Source organism: Pantherophis guttatus, chromosome 4 (genome assembly GCF_059756535.1).
Source record: "Pantherophis guttatus breed Tessera chromosome 4, ASM5975653v1, whole genome shotgun sequence".
In the NCBI taxonomy this organism is placed as follows: Eukaryota; Metazoa; Chordata; class Lepidosauria; order Squamata; family Colubridae; genus Pantherophis; species Pantherophis guttatus.
In genome coordinates this window covers 148,655,655-148,677,967 of record NC_142066.1, presented here as the reverse complement: position 1 = coordinate 148,677,967, position 22,313 = coordinate 148,655,655, and the positions used below count along the sequence as shown (strand labels likewise).

Below are 22,313 nucleotides of genomic sequence, written 5' to 3'. Positions count from 1 at the left end.
GGAACCAATGACCCAGTGAAATGTTAGGCTTCACTTTACTAGAGGCCTTCAGCTGGAGGCTACATAGGCATTTGTCTGAGGTGATTTATATTGCTTTCTTTATTGTTTAGGATTTCATTATTACTGGTCCAGCATACATTTGGGCAGAACAGAATTTTAAATATTACTCCTACTTTTTATTTGATTTATTTGTTACTTATTTATGGCTTCATTTAGGTTTTTTTAAGCAACTTTACTGTGGGGTGTGTGTGTGTGTGTGTGTGTGTGTGTGTGTAATTTATTTTATGATTGATTGTTAGCTACCAAGTTTATCATTATGGCCTGAAGGAAGGATATGAGTGTTTAAACTCACCATGAATCATACGAAGCTAGGTGAATTATTAGCTGCTTCACACCATTATGTTCCAAGGAATTTTTGAAACCCTGGAAGTAATGAGTTAACTATTTTAAATATAAGTATTTTTATCAGTGACAGCTAAAGCAATACATTTTAGAAAACCCAGGTTTTACAGACTAAGCCAAATACTTAGAAATATGGCAGTTCCTGTGAAGAGTCTCGCTTTGAAATCTTAAAACAGCCGCATCCTTAGAAGACCGTTTCAACTGTCTCAAAAGCTTCCCCTGGCAATCCACATGCATCTGCACCTTGACCAACTTGTATGCACAGCCACCAACAAAATGGCTGTGCACGCAAACAGACATGCAAATAACTAGGAGATGTCTTCAAACCAGTTAATTCTACCAAAGGACAGAGTTTTTTTCAGAAAGTTGTAGAGATATGTTTTCATTATACTAATCTTTAAAAAGTGCTTCTTTCAAATGCTTTGCGCGTGGCTAAGGCTGAATACAGGATATTCACATAGAAAATAGCAAGTGTCTGACACCTGCATTGGAAGGTCAAAAAGCCTTATTAAATATTATTTCTAATATATGTATGGAAAACTTACGTAGAAGTAATAAACACCCCATCAAAGATATACAGGAATATAAATAAGGGAGGTAGAATTCCCAAAGATCTGAAATTAAAGAATACTTTATTTAGTACATTACTTCATCCACTCTACATGAAAGTATGAAAAAGAATGTTTTCGTCTACTCTATTACTGGCCTCAAATATGCAACAACATTCTTGTTCATAAAAATATAATTGATTAAAGGCAATCACTTGTCACTTCAAATGATTTTTTTTTTTTAAATCAGAAAACGAATCTCTCTGAGAAACATGTATCATCCAGAAGATCCAATCTCAACTTGTGGCCAAAACCAAAACACTTTCTCTTGTCTTCAACTGGATTACAACCTTTTCATTAGTATTTCCTACATTTTTCGATTTATGATATTTTCGGTTCTGAGATTAAGAAACAAATAGTCACAATAGTCACTGTTATCCCTTGCAGCAGTTAGTTCAAATCCAATCCCAAGTGAAACGTAAGATGGGAAGAAATAACAAAGTTTAAAAAGTTTAGAATTTAAGTTAACCCATAAAAAAACCAGATCTGTTTTGTCTAATGGCCACTCGGTTACCTTTCTTTAGAAAAGCAGAACATGGAAAGTATTTTCTTACCGTATAAGGACTCCATACTTGCAGCATCATTGTCTATGAGAGCTGAAGCTACCCATACAATTCCAAGAATAAGCAACGCAAGGAGAATGAGCATAACAAGGGTTTCCAAAATACGTGCTTTGATTCCCTATTTTTTTAAAAAATGCACATAGTAAACAAGAAATAGACACAAATATAGATATATGACATATTGATGCTCACTTTAAATGTGCAACTAAACCAAAATTGAAATACCTTGGAGAAAAAAATATTTTACAATCCTTAGTAAGTATCATCTGTACTATTTTTATTTATTTTCATTGAAGTTAATCATATTATCCTTTAAATCATAAATCCTTAAGATTTATATTGACTGTTTCCCTATGACTATCATTAAGTGTTGTACCTTATGAATGTATCTTTTCTTTCATGTACTCCGAGAGCGTATGCACCAAAACAAATTCCTTGTGTGTCCAATCACACTTGGCCAATAAAGAATTCTATTCTATTCTATTCTATGTTAGTTTCGCAAAGGCTTTTTTTATTAAGACATTCAATTTGATAGCTATATCAGCAAGCAATAATTTGAATTTCAAACAAATAATAATAGTAAAGATTTGTTTCCTATCACAGCAAACTACTCTGAGAATTAATATGTACATTATGACAACTTCATTTACAAATTTTCTTACAACAATGCTTAAAAAAACATTATCTGCTCCGTATAATAGCATCAAGCAAAAAGCCATTATAAAATCTAAAAAACAAGTTTAAAAAAAATCACCCAAATAACTTCAATTTCTATTCCCACTGTACTTTAGCACATGTGCATAAATGATGCCAATGTAACACTGCTCCTAGTTCTGGATGGTTGAAGAGATGTGTTGTTTTAGAGCACTGTTTCTCAACCTTGGCAACTTGAAGTCCACTCATCTTCAAGTTGCCAAAGTTGAGAAACACTGTTATAGAGCAAAAGACAACCAACTCACCTCAGAACTCCCAGTCCAAAGTTTATGATACCAAGATGGTAACAGAAGGGCTCAAAATCAACATGTTAAGTACAGGTGGTCTTCAAATTACGACCATAATTTATAGCAAGAGCAGGAGTACTTAGACTTATATACCGCTTTACAGTGCTTTACAGCCCTCTATAAGCAGTTTTACAGAGTCAGCCTATTGCCCCCAACAATCTGGGTCCTCATTTTACCCACCTCGGAAGGATGGAAGGCTGAGTCAATCTTGAAACTGATTGGCTTTGAGCCTGGTGAGATTCGAACTGCCAAATTGCAGGCAGCCGGCAGGCAGCAGAAGTAGCCTGCAGTACTGCATTCTAACCGCTCTGCCACCATGGTTCAAATTTATGTTGCTAACTGCAACTGATCATGTGACCTTGGGGAATGCTGCAATGGTCACAAGTGTGAAAAATGGTCATAAGTCACTGTTTTCAGTGCTATTCTAACTTTGAATGGTCACTAAATGAATTGTTGTAAGTCAAAGACTACCTGTACCATAATTTAAAATCAAGAACAGTGCCTATACAGGACTTCTTGTTTGCTGCTGGCCGCCGCCAGACGTTCCTTAGGGATCGTCAGCTTCCACTGCCTGTTAGAGCCGCCTTCACAACGGAACGGCGGCTCGAAAAAACTCCGTTCCCATGAGGAAACGGAGATAGAGCCGGCAGGGGTGGGTAGAACTCTCTGCAGAGTCCCAAAAGTTTTTCTTTTACTTTTGGGATGGAGCGGATGAGATGCCCCATATCCCCAGCCGTTGCTCCGGGCTTTGGGAGACCTCTGCTAATGCAGAGCCAGGCGTCAAAAGCAAGCTTGCGAATTTGACAGATTACTCAAAGAAAATGTGAGCTGGACCTGTAATACTGAAGCGCAAGTATTTTACTTATCTTTTAAAAATTACTTAAGAGAATAGAGGAAGAGAAAGAGGAAAAAAGTTTCTTTTTAAAATGGCGTCTGCCGCGGCTGGAGAAGAGTTTGAGAGGGAAAGTTCTTCCGTTTTTTATTATTACAATGTAGCGGAATAAATACCACTGGCTACATTTGTAGACAAAACTCCGCTCCTGTTTTTGTTTTTCTCTTTTTTCCCTGGAGGCTTGAGTGTTGCTGGCTGGAAGTCTTTTGTCTTGTTTTTTTTTTTTTCTTCTTCTAACAAAGCCTGCTTAGGCGGAAACATGGCACTGAGGCTTGTGAAGTCAGACAAACAAATAGGTGGGGGGGATTCCCCCACCAAGAATTTAAAGCAATATGTTTTAACTCTTCAGTCCCAGAAACCTGATTTTAATATAATAGAATTTCTCTTAGAGGAGATTGAAAGAAGGGATGAGGTTGTGAATCAGCAACTTGAAAAATTTAAGCAGGAAACTAAGGAATTGGTGAAATCCAAGTTTGACTTTTTGCAGCAAAAAATTTTAAAATTGCCAGAATTCATGATTCGGTTGGATACAAATACTAATTTACTAGAGTCAAAAATGGATGAAATTCAAGATAAATTGGACAATAGATTTCAAAAAATTGAAAATGATTTGTTAAATATTCAGGATTATAGTTCAGAAGAAAAATTTAAAATGGATGCTGACCAAAAGTCTGGTAATGTAGAATATCTGGAACAGAGGATTCAAAAAGAGGTTCTAAAGATACAATATAATTTCACAGAATATGCAATAAGACTTAGAGGTTTGCAGGAAAATAACAGAGATGACTTAAGGAAAATATCTTCTGAATTTCTAGCTGGGATTTTAAAGATTCAACCTGAGGAAGTGTTTTGTAGGATTGACAGAGCTTATCGAATAAACTCTTGGACTGCCAAGCAAAGGCAATTGCCTAGAGATGTGGTAATCTATTTTTCAGATAAAGAAATTAGGAATAAAATTGTGCAAAATTCCTTCAATTCTAATTTGCAATTGTATGGAAGAAAGATTTGGATTTACAAGGAACTCCCACCTAAGATATTAATGGAAAGGAAGAAATTTGGCTTTCTGGTGTCTGAGTTAAAAAGGAGAAATATTCAATTCCGGTGGGACGTCCCAGTTGGTATTATATTGAGATATCAAGGAGAAAGATACCAGTTAAATACTGTTGAAAGGGCGGAAGAATTTTATCAAAATAGGTTGAAAATGAATTTAACGTCTTCAGATATAATACAGGATAAGCAGAAGGAGCTGGAACTAAAGACAGAGATTGTACCAGATAAATTGCCTTTGGATTTATCGGATACCCCAGCTGGATTATCTACAAATTTGAGAGAAGTGCCATCTGATTTTAATGTGATGACTTATCAAGGCAAGGACAAGCATGGAAACCAATTAGAGGATATACAAGGAATAAAAAAGAAATGCGAGACACAAAAAATTAGGATGGAGGTCAAACCCACAAAAAGAAAACAAAAAAAGAAATAGGTTGTACAAAAATAGAAATTTCTAACCCAAGCAACAGTGAAGCCAGTGATTTTAAAATATGAATGATTATGTGAAAACATAGAGGAGGCGACATATTGGTCAATATCATCCTGAGGATAGTGGCAGATCTCTGCATTGCCGTAATTTTGGGACATGGAAAGAGCCTCAAATTGATGGTTTTGAATTATCTATTTTGAAACTTCTTTTTGTGTTGATAAATATATTATAATTATCTTGAATTATAAGGCAAGAGAATCACATTGGGACATGCAGAAGATCGGGTTGTTACCCAATACGATGATGGAAATTAATAATCCTGATGAAACCCACAATTATTATTATATGGAATACAATTATAATGTCACTCGGGTGGTTGTTTTTACTTTTATATATATAAGAAGATGTTTACTACTGATGGGGGCAGATATGATTGGAGATCTTGAATAAACTGTTGCATCCGCAAGCTATGTCACCCTATTATGGATGTTGGTTTTAACAATCCAGTGGAAAGACTTCAAGAAGATATTATATGGACTATAAATTTAAAGTTATTGTCTTTTCTTTTTTTTATTTAGATATAATGGAATATATATATATATATATTTTTAAGTAGTGTGGGCAGTGAATTAAAGATATCAAGAATTGTTGTGTATGGTAAATTTGTAAGACAGTGGGTGAATAAGCTAGCTACAGACTGATTAGTTTAAGAAAAGGGATTTTTAAGTGATACATTTAGGGGAGTGGAGGAAATGGATAGAGTGGAATAAATGTTAAATTAGATTTTATGGGGAGCCCGCTTTGAAATGTTATTAAAGTAGGACTTATTGTATAGTTTTAAAGTGGAAGGTGGTTTTGAATTGTTGCAATAATGCATAGATATAAAACACTATTATGCTAAATTAGAGTTATTTTATAATAGTTATAGTATAATGTGTTTGTTTTTTTTTGTTTTGTTTTTTTTTCTCTTCTTCTTTTCTGAAATGTATGGATAAAGGGGGATTTATAATACTTTTAGTAAGTAAAGGTCAGTATTTTGAGGAGGGAGTAAGTAATCTGTTATGAATTAGGGTTTTTTTTTGTTACGAAGAAGTCACAGGGGGGGAAGGGTGGGGAGGGGGGGTTAGGGAGGGGGGGGAGGGGGGGGAAAAAGGGGGAAAAATTTGTATTTGAAAACCTTTTCAATAAAAAAAAAAAAAAAAAAAAAAAGAACAGTGCCTATACTGAAATTACTAACATTATATATTTGCTGTCCATGACTCAAGTAATACAAAAGATTTTGGAGACAGTTTACAATCGAGGACAGTGTTTCCAGGCAGCCACCAATGAGAATTAACCAAAATTGTCACAATTATGAAGCAATTTACCCCGAAAATAAGACTTATCCCGAAAATAAAACCTAGCTTGATTTTTACATATGCCCAATATAAGCCCTACCTCCCAAAATAAGCCCTAGTTAAGACACACCCCCGCCCACTCCATTGCACCTGGTTACATGAGGTGGGGCGAGGTGCAGGGATAACAATCAAGCTAGGGTGGGGATGGTGGGGATGGAGTTGCCCTACATGCCCCACACCCCCTTACCTTAGGACAGTTGCAGCTAGGCTTCCCACACCCCGACACCTGCTTCACCCTACCAGCCCACTTCTTTGTATGGCTGCTTGCCGCCGTTTGCACACAGCACTCCCCGATCTCCATTTCACCATCAGAGGCCTTTCTGAAGGCCTCTGACGGCAAAACAGAGGCCAGGGGGCACCGCACACATCAATCCGGAGCTCATTTCTCGGCTGCAGAGGCCTCTGACAGTGAAACTGAGTCCAGGGGATGCTGCACATGAGCGGCAGCAAGTAATTGCAAAAGAAGTGGGCTGGCAGCTGCTGTAAAGTGAGACAGTGGAAGACATCCCCCAAAAACAAGACCTAATGTCTCTTTTGGAGGGGAAAAAGGAATAAGACAGAGTTTTATTTTCCAGGAAACACAGTATCAGGATTTAAAATGTATTTTTGCATATTGTGAAGTAGCCTTGCCACTAAGTTGGTTAACATGCTATTTTAATTTTATGCACCGTGCTTTCATAAATGTATCTGTTCAACAACAGTCTGTCACTTGCATATTAAAATATAAGGCCAACCAGTTTCAAGGTTGACTCAGCCTTCCATCCTTCCGAGGTCAGTAAAATGAGGACCTAGATTGTTGGGGGCAATATGCTGACTCTGTAAACCGCTTAGAGAGGGCTGTAAAACACTGTGAAGCGGTATATAAGTCTAAGTGCTATTGCTATTTCTATTTTTAAACAAAAAATATCTTGAGAATTCAATGCAGAAAATATACTAGTGATAGGGTTAGTTGACATATAGCACCTGGTGAAATATTGCTGTATCTTTTTGTAACAACCCCTTCATGAAAGAAATAAAAATCAATCCTATTGGCAAGGATAAAGGATAGATAAGAAAATATATCTGAAGACTTCCCATTCATATCTCCTGCTGCTTTTGTTATGATTAGTGCTTTAACAGTATAGAGAATTTGAGTCCACATTAGATTTCTCCCAGATTTTTTTCAGATTAGTTGCCAAATGGTTTGATTTCTTGATGTAACTGCAAACTGCTACAGAAAAGCAAATGTTCCAAAAACAATGCATGCTGATAAGATTTATTGTTGCTTTATGAGTACCAGACTATTTAGGAATCCAAACCAGAAATCTTGGTTTGGAAATTATAAAATAAGACTTCTTGATTATTTTTATCTACTTGCATGGAGGACTGAGGTAAGAAGCAAACAAGGTACTGTCTTACCAGACTATACATTTGCAGTGAACTAGGATAAATCAGATCATCTGGTTTATTATAAATATTATCAAAGTGGAACAGGAAACTAATTGACAAGGTTAAATGAATGCTGGAAAAAGGAAAATGGGATCGAATTCAACCTGACTGCATTTTGAATAAACTGTTAATAGTCACAAATGTATTATGAATTTATTATTCAAGTTAATGCACATTAAAATCTGAGTGCTGTCAGTATTTAATGATCCATACTTATACATGTGCCTCTTTCAAATTGTTACATATACTTATTCAATAGTAAAAAACCATACTAAAAATAGTTAAATATTTGCAATTTATTCATAACTCTAATGTAAACAATGGTGTGTTTTTTACTTCATTATCATTTTTTACTACTATACATTAAAAAAAAAACCTATAGGTAAATCCTCAACTTTCAACCATTCATTTAGCAACCATTTAAAGTTTATAATGCTGCTGAAAAAAGTGACTTGCAACCAGTACTTATATTTACAATGTAGCATTCCCATGGTCAAATTTTGTATTTTTGATGGCTGCAGCATCTCAGGGTCATATATATGGCAGCCACTTGTGATCTTCCCACTCAAACTTCCCACAAGCAAAGTCAACATGAGAAGGCAGATTTACTTAGCAACTGTGTGATTCATTTAACAACTGCAATGCTTCCCTTAACAACCATGGCAAAAAATTTGGCACCTCACTTAACAACTGTCTTTCTTAGCAACAGAAATTCTGGTCCCAATTGTGGTCATACGTTGAGGACTACCTGTATTGTAAAGGTCAAATTCTATTACATATAGCTCAAACATAATTATCTTTAGCATAGATTTTTAGAGCCTGCCCTTTTTTAAATAAAGCTTTGCCAGTGGTTATATGGTATCAATAGAGGAAAATATTTGTAATTCAGGGTTGAAATGGGGGGTCCTGGATGCTCTCTGAGCTTCTGGGTTTTCTTGCAGATGTTTCATTACCCAAATTAGGTATCATCATCGGTACCAATTAGGAGTGATATCCTTTATATTCTGGTGGCCCTGCCACATCAGTGTTGGTGGGAAAGATCTTAGCAGTTCTTTGGTTGAGTTATTTACTGTTGGCTTGTTTGGCCTTTCTTTGACTGGGATATTGATTGTTGTTATGATGTTAATCTTGGAGTTAAATCTATGCTCATCTGGATGCTGATTGCTGCTGGGGAAGTGTTTTGGTCTTGTTTGTTTGTTTGTTTGTTTGTTTGTTTGTTTGTTTGTTTGTTTGTTTGTCAGATTTATATGCTGCCCTTCTCCCGTAGGACTCGGGGCGGCTCACAGAAATAAAAACAACTCGACAATAGATAAAATTAGATAATGTTAAAACCAATTTAAAATCCCCAAATCCCCAAGTTAAAATCCACGGCAGATCAGGGAAATTGCTGATCAGGGAAGTTATGCAGCTATTGTTTATGTCAACGTGTCTATTGACATGGTTGTCCCAAAGGTGCTTTTTCAAGAGGCAACTGGACTTTCTTGTTTTTCTTTGAAGATGTTTCTCTTCTCATCCAGGGAGCTTCTTCAGCTCTGACTGGATGGTGGGGAATAGAAGGATATATATTCCTTGCAGATAGCTGATCGTTAGCATTCTTTTAGTGAATTGTTGAGGTCACTCGGAGGTTTGTCTGTGTCTTCAGAGTCACCTGAGTAATGCAAATGGGTGTGGAGCCTTCTTGGAACTGCTAAAAGTAGGGTGCTTCAGTTTGAGATGCAGACAACAGTCTCATTCCCAAAAGCCTGCGCCTGTGTTCAATAGTGATGAGACACAGGGCAGAAAACATCCTGCAGAAAGCACAGCTCCACAACACAGTCCTTTCAGCAGTTTCAAGAAGGCTCCACAGCCATTTGCACTACTCATGTGATCCTGAGAACACAGACAAATATAAATCCTTCCTGTCCCACCATCCAAGTTAGAGCTGAAGAAGCTTCCTGCATGAGAAGCGAAACGCCTTCAAAGAAAAACAAAAAAGTCCAGTTGCCTCTTGAAAAAGCACCTTTGGGACAACCATGACCTGGGTGACTGAGAATCTCTATAGATATTGACATGATAATGATGATGTTACCTAGTACTGTGACAAAGCATCTGTAATAAAACAACCAAGCTCAGAAAGCAGCAAGTACCCACCCATCACATGGTATTTCTGATATCCCATCCACTGAATATATAATAGCCACGCACCTTTTTTAAGCCAGCAAAGCCTTCTGACTCCAGAAAGAAGAAAGCAAAGGGCATCAATATAAACAAACAAAGATTAGAAAAGAGGGAAGCAATGTTCCATAAACCTAAACAAAACAAGAAAAGAAATATATCAATATATTGTTTCTCAAAGGCAGCAGAATTTTAAACATATCACAGAAAAAAATTACTTTTAATTTTTTTTCCTCTTGGTGATCTTTTAAGATATAAACAAAGCAATTTTAGATGGTCTTGAAAATATTTCTGGTTCTGTAAGCTGTATTTTTCTATGCAAAGTATTTGTCCACAAATTAAAATGCATTCTCAAATGCTGACCAGACATGCTTGGTGATTACTAGCTTTCATGATACGTTAGCAGCAGAATCACAGAATTTCTCCTGATATATTCACTGCTCTGAAGATTCTAGATATTAGAGCTCTGTATGCTTCATGTGGTGTTTCAAGGTGTTTCAAAATTGGTGCAAGTCTTTTCAGGTTTCTAAAAGCAAATGCAGCTATTTTAAGGAATCACATTAAAGACAAAGCAGCTGCCTCTTTTACATTCCCGTAATCACACTTCCAAATAATTTTTAAAGCATATTATATATCAGATTGAATGCCAAATGCAAATGTTAATCTTTTTATTAGCTACCAAACATTGCCTGAGTCTTCAAAAGTTACTACTGGTAGCACAACTGAGACATTTAAAGTTCTAAATAAGACTATGACACAAGCAGTTTAGGCAAAAACTATGCATGAAAAAAAATCCTTCAGAGAATATCCTGCATGAGTAACCTGTTTTATACTATGTCTGATACATTCATAAATACTGGACACAGATCTTTGAACCATCATAACAATCCTCTCTGAAAATAGTTATTTAATATCAAAAGAATGTGTAACACAATGATGGAAAAAAATGAGATAAGGGTTTCTGAACGTATTAGAGAAAAATATAAATCTGTCCAATGAGAAAACTACAGTGTATGGGATTTTATCAATAAACACAAAATTCCTGCCAGCTTCTGTCTGATGCAATATCGGATTAAAGTATTTATTATTAAGAAAAAGTGAAATTAAGCATTTCACCAGCTCTGATAAAGTCTCAACCTTGCCTACAATACTTTGAAGAATGAAAAGGTACATGTCCGTGGGCAATTTGTACTATATTCTATCTCCATCTGCTGGACACACATGAAATAGAAAAAGAAACATTAATATTTGGCAAATGGATTTTTAGAATTTCAGGGCTTTTTAATTACCCCCCCCTTTTTTTTTTCTGTCCTTTGTTTTGTATACTGAGATTTAAAGCTGAACCTATTTATGGTGTGAGGTCTTTCCATTTTGTCTTTACTTTAAAACAACACACATATTGGGTTTCAAAATGATTATATAGAAATGGCATGATCATTACAATATGATTTTGTTTAAATTCTATAAGTTCAAATGCACGTACACTAGGTTTAAACATTTCTTAAGATTTTGAAAACAATTCCAAGTAGAAGAATAGCTGTATCAGTAATTTCATGTAGGTTGTCAAACTCCTTTAAAAGTATCTTCAATGGGAATATAAGTAAGAAATAATTGCAAAACTAATGTCATAATGACTGAAGACCACCAGGGAAACATAAGCAGTCATACCTCAGAACTCGACTGCTTTAAAACTCATCAAATTTGTTACCCAAAACATTTGGATATGAAAATTTTGGTACCTGTTATTTGTTTGGTACTTGACACTCAAGCTAGAACTTGTTGGTATCAGCTGCCTCATTGACTTACTACCCTTTCCAGCCGAAACAAAGAGTCATGAATTAAGTCACATGGTTTGTTTGGTCCTCATCATGCCTCCGGGAACCAATTAATAGTGAGTACCGTGGTACCCCTGTATTCAAACTTTACATAATGTTCACTTCCAGTATTTCAAGATGCTGACTATATTATTGGCTATTTAAAAAATTCACACACAATTTCCTGATACGGCTTCCAATTTCTATTAAAATAATCAGATCCCACACATCATTTATTAAATATCCTCCAGGTACCATAAGTTTCTAGTCCACTTTATTTCCACAACCATCTTCCATGCCTACCTAATTCTGATAAGAAGTATATACAGGTAGTCCTCAACTTACGACGACAATTGGGACCAGAATTAAGAAAGATGATTGTTAAATGAGTTGCCCCCAATTTTATAACTTTTTTTGCCACAGCTCTTAAGTGAATAATTGCAGTTATTAAGTGAATCGTGTTGTCATTAAGCAAATCTGGCTTTCCCCTGTTGATTTGCATATTGGAAGGCAGCTGAGAAGGTCACATATGGTGATCAAATGACCACAGAACCTTGCAACTCTCAGAAATGCATACTGGTACCACATGCCCAAATTTTGATCATGGGAGGAGGGTGCTGCAATGGTCATAAATGCAAGGACAGGTCATAAGTCACTTTTTCAGTGCCGCTATAACTTTAGATGGTTGTAAACTGAGGACTACCTATATGCTACCTTTAAAAGCAATCACCAGCTATAACATATTACATATTCAAATAGTAATATTACATGACATTATACTAACCATGAATTAGAGACCCATTCAACCACTGGATATAGTAACTTTGTGGAAAAGAAAGCAGAATCTCATTGCTGATTATTGAAAAAGGTAAGAGGAGCACAGCACCCGCTGAAACTGCAAGAGTAAAAGTACTCAGGAAAAGCCTGAAACACAGAGAGGCAGTATTTTTAGTCTCTATGGAGCACTTTTAAAACCAACAGAAGTTTAAGCAAATATTTTATTTAAAAGCATGAGTAAACTACTATAGTAGAATAAATGCTGCATAATTTGCATTAATTGAAGAAATTTTTCTGCAAATATAATTGAACCTATGTTAAAAATAAAATCCTATGAAGCTAATAGCCTAGTAAATTTCTCTATGCTGGTTCACCATATAGTCATCTATATTTCACCTACAGATTTAAATTCTGTACTTAAAAAAATACTACTCCACATACTAGGCCAGCTCAAGCAACATCTGTCCAGAGTAAATGGAAGCACTCCCTCTACTGGAGAAGACCAGAACTGAGCATATCAATCCCCCCAAAAGCAGATACATTATCTCAAACGTCAAGAACTGCAGCAGTTTATTCTGTAGGTAAATGGGTGCTAATCTTTTTCACATATCTATTCATCACTTTCTAACAGCTTTGTTCCCTCTGATAAACTTTTAAGATTTGTTTTTCTCACCACGTACATGTATACATCCGAACTAGACTGTGTTGTTTGTCTGTCATTGTGTGTCATATAATATATATCGGTATGTGGGTATATGCATAATTTTTAATCTACTTTATTTATCTGTTATCTATCTATCTATCTATCTATCTATCTATCTATCTATCTATCTATCTATCTATCTATCTATCTATCTATCTATCTATCTAGTTTGTCATGTTTATGTAGTCAACATTCTCCTGGAATTGTAACTGTCTTCTGGAAAGACAACCAGAAGAATTGCAGGAACTTAAAGAACTGAATTTATGTCGCTTTGAAGTTACTGATTTTGCTCCAAGAGCTTGATAGGATTAAAATATAATGGTTTGTTTTGTATACAGGGGAGGAAACATCCAAGTGCATTTTCTAGAGTTATGCCCAAAACTCTTAAAATGTTTAAGAAGGATCTGTACAAGTACCGCATTTCATATGTGTGAGGATGCTTAGGCTTCTGTGTGAGAAGGAAAAAGGATTCAATTCTTTAAGGAATGAAAAGATCTTAACAAGTATCAGAAAGCTGTTTGATCAAAGAAGTCTGAGAACACTTCTTCTACTTACTCATTTTGAAAAACTTTTGAGAAAGAGAGAATATTTTCAACACTGATTTTTTTACTGCAAACTTTTGATACACAGCAGTTGCCAGAGAGTTCTTTCGTAATGGTTTCATGACTTTTCTACAATAAACATATATCTGAGAATCTGTGCTCTTGGAAATTTATTCTTGTTAGCTGAAAAATGCCTAATACTAGTACCACTGAAAATTGGGTTCCACAGTCTGGGGAAGGCTTCTGGAAAATGTATATTCATACTGAGTGAGAAAGGTAACAGATTTGCTTCCAATTCCAAAAAAAATGTCATCAAGCCAAAAGACTGATATTTTGAGACAGAGGGCAGGAGCTATTGCAGCTGCTTCAACCATAATTGCAGAAAATTGCTCAACCATAATTGATCAGAAAAGGTACAGAAGATGCCGGCTGTAATAGATTTTATTCTACCTGTTGGCCTAGTGCCATGATGGCGAACCTATGGCACGTGTGCCAGAAGTGGCACGCAGCATCCTCTCTGTGGGCATGCGAGCCATCGCCCCAGCTCAGTTCTACTACGCATGCGCACACGCCTCCTGCCAGCTAGCTGGTCTTTGGGTCTCTGCCGCACATTCTTGGGGGGGGGGGACACGCATGGGGCCATGTGCACATGTGTGGAGTGCATGCACGGGGGGCCGTGCGCACATTGCATTTTGGGGGTTCACGCACACGCACGCTTTGGACACTCAGTCCAGAAAAGGTTAACCATCACTAACCTAGTAGATTCCATATCTGGCTGAGGGCTCCATTGGGTCAAGGTTCTAATACTGAGCAGGACATTGGTATCATAACTGACATTTAGCAGGTTGCAAAATATTTGTAGCTACAATGTAATCTTAGTATAGACGAAGGATCTCCTGCCATTAATAGTTAAGGGTGGGCAAATCCAGAGATCATACTTCATCCTAGACCCAGATGTAAATTACAGCACTTTGTGAATATTCAAGCTACAAAGGCTCACAATGGTTAGATAATGCATGTACCTTTCTTACAGCCAGGAAGGGTGTCATATATAGGCAAAAAATGGCATGCAGCACCATACAGAAATCAGACCCTATGTAAAGTTTTAAATTCTAAAAAAATTTTTTTCTGGATTTCCTTCCTGAATCAATAGATACTTGGCCACTTCTTTGATCACCTTGGAAGGAACTTGATCTACATTGCCATAACCTGGGAAGAGCTGACTCCCTTGTCAGTTTATTTATTTTAAAGAAATTAAGGTCGGGAATGTTTGAAGGAATATTTTAGAGATTTATACAGGAATGATAGTAATATCTCATGGGATGGAACTGAATTAAATGCCATGTTAGCATTCAGCAAAATACTGGATGTCGTTGTTAAAAAATAAGGTTGCAATTCAGATCACGTACAGAAACTATTAATGGGGTTTGCTTATGGAATGATTGTGTACATTTAATATATATGTAAATACTATATTGTGCCTGATAATATAAAGAATACTGTTCTATTTCCCTATACAATGGGAAAGGAACAACACCGAATGCAGAAATTACAAAGGGGTTCATTTAATGTGCGCTTGGGTGGTGTGTTTCACAGAATTATGATCAAAAGGGTGAAAAGGGTAACAATAAGCAAAACTTGGAAAGCTCAGTGTTCATTTTCCACTAAAAATCGAACTGTTATATTGGATATCAGAGGAATTGAGGATTGCCATTGGTTTATTAAGGACAAAAACCAGAGCAAATAGGTAATTTAGTGTACCTTGGTAGAATGTTTATTAAAGACAGGATGACAGATGGACAAACGTTAAGACAGTGCAAAGGTTGGCAGATAAGTAGTGGACAGTGCATTGGTGGTTGCAAAGAATGAATACTTGTTGGAAAAAATGGTTGTATATAGGACCATGCCTATATCCTGCCCCCTTTTACTACATGGAAGTGAGAACTGTGCTTTTCAGGAGAAACATAAAATCAACTAAATAATGCAGTGGGAACTGAGTAGTTAAATCTGTGTTAACACACGTTGATAAAGGGTTGAAATTATTAGGTGCTGACTGAATGTGAGGTGAATACAAAAATGAGGGGCCAAGGCAAAAGAAATACATTGAAGTGGTGTGGTCAAATAGAGAGAACGAATGTGGATCAGATTGCAAAACAAATGCATAAAAGAAGAATCAATGAGTGAAGAGGAAGGGGAAGCCTGAGAAAGTTATGGTTGAAGAGAGCTGGTGAAAGAGAAGTTTGAAGGACAAAAGACCATATCTGAAGGAGTATGTCGATGTGGTGGAAGGGAGGACAGTTCCAAAGAACAGAAAGATATGGAGGACGTACTAACTAGTTTGGGCGGACATATGTTTTAACCTTCTTTTCTTACACCTTTAATTCTTTAGCTTACTATCTCTTACTCATTTTCTGTGCTCTGTATAACATCCTTACCTGAAAGGGAATAGATGATAAATATTGATTGGTTGATTGATTAAATTTATTGGTCACCTAGTTTACTCACAGGGTAGTGATAATTAAGACATTTCATAGATGTTTCAGATCAAGAAATAATGGAATTCAGAAAATAAAAACACCTCAGTTATTAAATATTCCATTATCAAAAACTGATTATAAGAAAGAAGTAGATTTTTTAAATTTCCACATGTGTTTTAAGTTTGGGGTTTAGGATAATAACAAAATTTGAATGATTAGTCACATAAAAAGGGGGGAAAGGTCAGTTCTCATAATAGGCAGGAAAATATGTACCTTGTTCAGAAAGAGAAATTGTATCATAGATTCAGCTTTACAGAAAAACTACTTGTACTTGTAATGAAAGGTAATGACCATGACAAATAGCTGTCAGAAATGGCAAGGAAGTTACTATTTTCACTAACTTGCTAATAGTTTTGAGTTATAACATTTTGTTCAGTCTAAAGTTTGCATAAAGCAATTAAACCAATACTGTCATTTTTATAAAACAAGAAAAAAGCTTAAACTATGGATCTCATGTTATATTTTTGATGCTGTATATTACCAAATTAAGTTTCACATTTTCAGAAAGGTATAAAACCAATATAAATTAGTGTTTTTGCTATAGCTAGCATATAAAAGCTGGCAAATTTAAATACATATCAGAATCATAACCATACTGTAATTCAAGCAAATCTTCCAAAAGGCAATGTTTGTTGCCCATTAATAATCCAATAGAATAATGTATGATCATATTACACTTAACTAAATAGCCATTTGTACACGTTTCTCACATTCTGATAGAAGGGATTACCCCATGCAAACAGCAGGGAAATAATTGCAGGCCTAAGGTCTTAACCCAGAGGGTTATTTTGACACATATAGCAACATAATGCCAGTCATTATGTTGGGATAATGCCAGTTATTTCTAAAGAATAGGAAGTACAATTCTTTATCCAATCAACAAAAAACAGTTTGTACAAAAATGCAATTTAACTTAGGGTTTTAAAAAAATAATTAAAAATAAATAACTAAATATTATAATCTACACATTACTGATTTAGTTTAAAAAAATTTAAAAAACTAAACACCATCATCTATGTATTACATTATTTATGATGTACATGCAATTTCCACATAAATCTGCAAAATTCAGTCTATTTGTAAAAAAAAAAAAAATCCATCAAACCTTGGATATAGACCATAGAGAATATGGACCAAAGTGAATTTTCACTTAGGGCTGAATATGTCTCCAAAAGACAAGACTGGCATCTGATGAACTTTCACTATTTTGTATATATATATTTATTTATTTCAGTTTATTTCATGCCCTATTTTAATAGTTGCATTTATTTTTCTTTTAACTATTACATAATTTTGATTGGAACTGTTATCTACCTTCATTAATGTATAAGCACGAAAATGATAGATAAAATACTGTTACATAAGAATCAATAAATGGCTAATAATTTTAGAAGTGCATTCCATATTCTAAGCCTTTTGACTTTCTAAGAAGATAGTCTGCATCAACTGAGAACTCACTCATTAAAACTTTTGTACCCAAGTCACATTGTTTTCAAAAGAGTTGCCTTAAATAAAACTAAATCTGGAGGGAGCAAGCTATCTTCACATGTGCTCCTCATATACCTATTTTGTTCACACATAAATGTGAGCAAAATAGAGTGGTATGGTGGCCTAGAGGTGGAGCTCTTGCCTCACGATCAGGAGGCTGTGAGTTTGATCCTAGGTAAAGGCAGATGTTTCTTCTCTCTAATAAAGTATTATACTCTATTTAGAAATGCTTTCCAAACAATATAAGAATTGAGCCATAAACAGGGAAATTCTTTCTTGAGTTGCTATATTTGCTAGTTTTGAAATCTACTGAGAAAGTAGATATACATACGAAATTCTATTGACAATAGCATCTTCATCCTCTTGCTCATCTGAAAAAAAAATGCACATTTTAGATTACATTGGTATCATGGCCATTGTTAAGCGTTTTACTTCTTGTCTAATAGCAATTGGCAAAGAGAATATGTAGCATGATCAAAATTTAAAATGTATTTATCTTTCTTTCTAATATTTGGCTCTTCTTTCACAAATTTCAAAGTTATGATAGTTTGCAGGGGTGGAGGGTTGGGTTACTGTTATCTTTCAAAAAGCTCTGCAGTCTTCACTAACATGTTCCACCAATGTTTGCATTAAAATGTTCTTTGCTAAAAAGCTTAGAAATGGAATTGCAAGCTGCTTAGCCTTAAGTACTTGAGAATTACTTAGATGTCCTTGGACAATCATATAATATTGCATAATACTCTTATCATACAGTAGAGTAAATTAAAAGATACTATTATCATGCCTTAGAAATGTTCATCACTACAGAGCAACAATTCAATGCAGATTAGATGCACTAAAATAAGAATGGCAATGCATGTTTTAATTCACATCCAACTGAAAGAATAGGCAGATAATGCTCAAATACATCCTGATTTATTCTCACTGATTTTAATTCATAAATTTGAAACATTCAATATTCAATTGTCACTATTCAAAATCTTGCATCTGGTTTGCAAATCTTATATACCCGTGTGGAGGAAAACATATATGCTGTGATGACACTTAGACAATAAAGCACGCCTCTAATACAATGAAAAAGCATAATTACATTTAGATACTCATGAATAGAATTTAATATTAAATTCTTTAAAATATATTGATTTATTAGCTATTTTGAATTCTTATTTTACTAGTGGTATGACATTCACTCAACTATTCATGAATATAAGCAAAGCACTTGGAAGTAATTTGGTAGCTAGATGGCGGTATAACACAAAAATCTTGGTTTTCTTTTGAACAGACAGTGGCCAGGGAAAACTCTCCATTTAACAAATCAAAGAAGATATCAGTTAAAATTACGTCCTATAAGTTGGTTTTGGGACATTGTTATTTTATATCATGTAACTGTCCTACAGAGTTCAAAAGGAACATTTCTGGACTGGTCATGGGGAGGTCCAGATCTTAAGAAATCATTGATTAGGATGCTTTCCTGATTAACTTGAATTTCTTTCATAGACTACTCATTCAATAGAATAAAAAAAAAAAAACCCTCACTTTAGTGACCAGAAAGAGAAAACTATTTTATTCCTTAAAATGTATTAATACTGTATCTATAAGATAATCAATTGCAAACAACCATAAAATCAAGCTACCTAAAGTATTAATTTGGTAACCCAGCTCGTTTATCAGATGCAAAGTCTTTCCAGCTAAAAGAATTTTGCATCTAAAAATAGTCTTTGTTATGCACATTTTAACCTCCAAGGCAAGATTATTCCTACAAGGGACTCTTAAGCAGTCAGCTAAAGTGTAAGGGACATGCAGACAGAAAGCTGGAATAGTTCTTCTTTTCATACTACATAGCATCAAAGAGCATGTAGCCATGGATAGCTAGTAATGTGGCTTCACAAGATTGTAATAAAAATATATAAAAAAATAAAGGAACATTATTCCCCTGCCAACAATACTGAATAACTCAGGCCATGACCATCAAACATCAAAAACATCTGCCAGGCTATCCCACCTCCTTTGCATGGACGATCTGAAGCTGTATAGAAAAACATCATCTGAAATAGAATCACTGCTCAGCACTGTCCATGTATATAGCCAAGATATTGGAATGGAATTTGGACCGACAAATGAGATGCTTGCCATCAAATGGGGGAAAACAAGTGAAAACTGAAGGAATCAAGATGGAAATAACATCAAGAGTTTGGGTGAAGATGATCATCACAAACATCTTTTAAGCTGACAACATCAAGCAACTGAAGTCAAGAGAGTGAAGAAGATCCAATTCAGTGGAGAAATACCATCAAGGCAATTAAATATATAATTTCGGGCAATTTCAGTCATTAGATACACAGCTGGAATAGTGGACTGGACTCAAGTAGAACTAAAAGCCCTAGATAGGAAGAGTAGAAAAATAATGACAATGAATCATGTCCTGCATTCTCAGAGCAACATTAAAAAAATCTAGGAAAATAGGTGGGCATGGAATGTTGCAAGTATATTCAGATGGTTGAAGAAGAAAAAGGGGCATTAGAAGAATATCTGATGGACAGTGGAAAAGATGCACTGATGCTAGTAGACCAGGAAGGCTTACTGAATACTGGAAATGGCCTACAAGAAGGATTAAATGAAGGATAGGAAAGAGGCATGGGAAGATAAAATACTACAGGAATGTCAAACTCAAGGCCTGGGGGCCAGATCCAGCCCGTGGGGTGCTTAGATCTGGCCCGTGGGCCACCCTGGAAACAGCAAAGGACCAGTCCACAGTGCCTCTGCCAGTGAAAATGGAGCTCGGGAGGGCTGCTCCGTTTTCACTGGCAGAGGGTTGCAGGCGGCCATTGCAGTTGAAAACAGAGCTCGCAAGGGCAGCACACAGCCCTCCCGGGCTCTGTTTTCACTGGCAGAGGGTTGCAGGAGGCCATCGTAGCCTGAAACGGAGCTCGGGAGCCCATTTTCGCTGGCAGAGTGCTTGGGCTGCCACAGGCACCCCGACATGATTGACATCAAGCGGGCCACACCCCCTGGCCATGCCTCCCCAGGGGCCCCAAGGTCAAACACAATCCTGTTGTGGCCCTCAATGAAATCGAATTTGACACCCCTGAAGAATTACATGGCTAGTATATTTAAAAAAATAACAGGTAGAGCAGATAATAACAAGACTTGGCAATGGCTAAAAGGAGGAAAGTTACAGAAAGTGACAGAGGGGCTAATTCTGGTTGCACAAAACCACTCTTAGAAACAAATGCATAGAAAGCAATAATTGAGAAGACAGCAAAAGATAGCAAGTGTCACCTCTGCCAAGAAGTTGAAGAAATTGTGAACTACCTGTTTATGTGATGCAAGAAGTTTGCACAAGACTGTCTACAAACAATATGACAAAACAGCAACAATGATGCATTGGAAGAACTGAAAAAAATACAATTTGCCTGCAAGCAAGGACTGGTGGGACCATAAATAGAGAAAGTAATAGAAAACGAGGAAGCTAAATTACTCTGGGGCTTTAGAATTCAAAAATACAGGCATTTGTCACACAACGCACTAGACTTGTCAATAACAAAGACAAAAAAGTCTGGATAGTGGATGTGGCAGTTCTTGGAAACAGCAGAATAGAAGAAAGAAGTGAAGAAGATAATTAAATACAAAAACCCGCAAATAGAAATTGAAACACTGTGGCAAAAGAAAGCGAATGTAGAAACAACAATAGTAGGCATTTGGGGTGCAATTCAAATACAACTGGAGCACCACTTGAACCCCATCAGTATTGATAAATTCACCATCAAAGACAGCTTTATTTGGAACAGCTTACATTCTGCGATGATACCTCTAATGCCATAAAACATCAACCTCTGCCTACCCCAGGTCATTGAGGACGTAATAGGTGGATAAAAATGCCAAATCCAGTCTACGCATCTGGCTGGCTGTGCGATTAACTTATAGATTTTATATCTGGCCCAAAACAATTCCTCTTCACTCAATGAGGCTCAAGCAAGCCAAAGTTTTCCCCCAATGGAGAAAACTAACTTAATTTTAGGAGATTAAGGGGTTTTTATTAAAAGGTAAACTGGATAATTTAAGCACAAGTTATACATGTAGCAAGCTAATGAAAAGAGTTTGAAGAATGCAGCCAGAAGACATTAGAACCACAGGTCCAGAAGAAGCATGCATTAAGCCTAGGGCAGAAGAAAGTACAAAAGAGACTCAGACTGACCCACTCTAACTCCCTGGGTGGAACAGGAAGGGAAGAGAAAACACAGATAAACTTACAAGATTCTATTTCTATAGCTTTTATCAATAAAGTATGGTTCTAGTATTCCTATGGAGTCAGTTTCCTGTTCTACTCATAAGACTGACAACAAGGACTTCTTAAACTCCTCGAACACTGAACAGATTGTTTGATTTCACCCAGCCACAGTAGGGTGCTAACAGAGTTATACACAATTTGTCAATGGTAAGCTTACATGCAAAAAGGCTTTGTAGTTTAAATGGGCAGTGGCTATCCTAGTTCAAATTTCCAATATGGCAGTCCTTGAAAGTTACAAC

General features: G+C 36.0%; 1 protein-coding gene across 2 annotated transcripts in view; it reads right to left on the bottom strand.

The window, feature by feature from the left end:
* LMBR1 (limb development membrane protein 1) overlaps positions 1–22,313 on the bottom strand; it is a 69,001-nt gene that overhangs the window by 22,564 nt on the left and 24,124 nt on the right. For both annotated transcript variants that reach the window (XM_034401721.3, XM_034401722.3), the window contains exons 3-7: positions 18,118–18,157; positions 12,524–12,663; positions 9,956–10,059; positions 1,565–1,691; positions 948–1,016 (exon numbers count right to left, since the gene is read on the bottom strand). In XM_034401721.3, the coding sequence (XP_034257612.1) occupies positions 948–1,016; positions 1,565–1,691; positions 9,956–10,059; positions 12,524–12,663; positions 18,118–18,157 (480 nt within the window). The remainder of the gene's footprint in view (positions 1–947; positions 1,017–1,564; positions 1,692–9,955; positions 10,060–12,523; positions 12,664–18,117; positions 18,158–22,313) is intronic.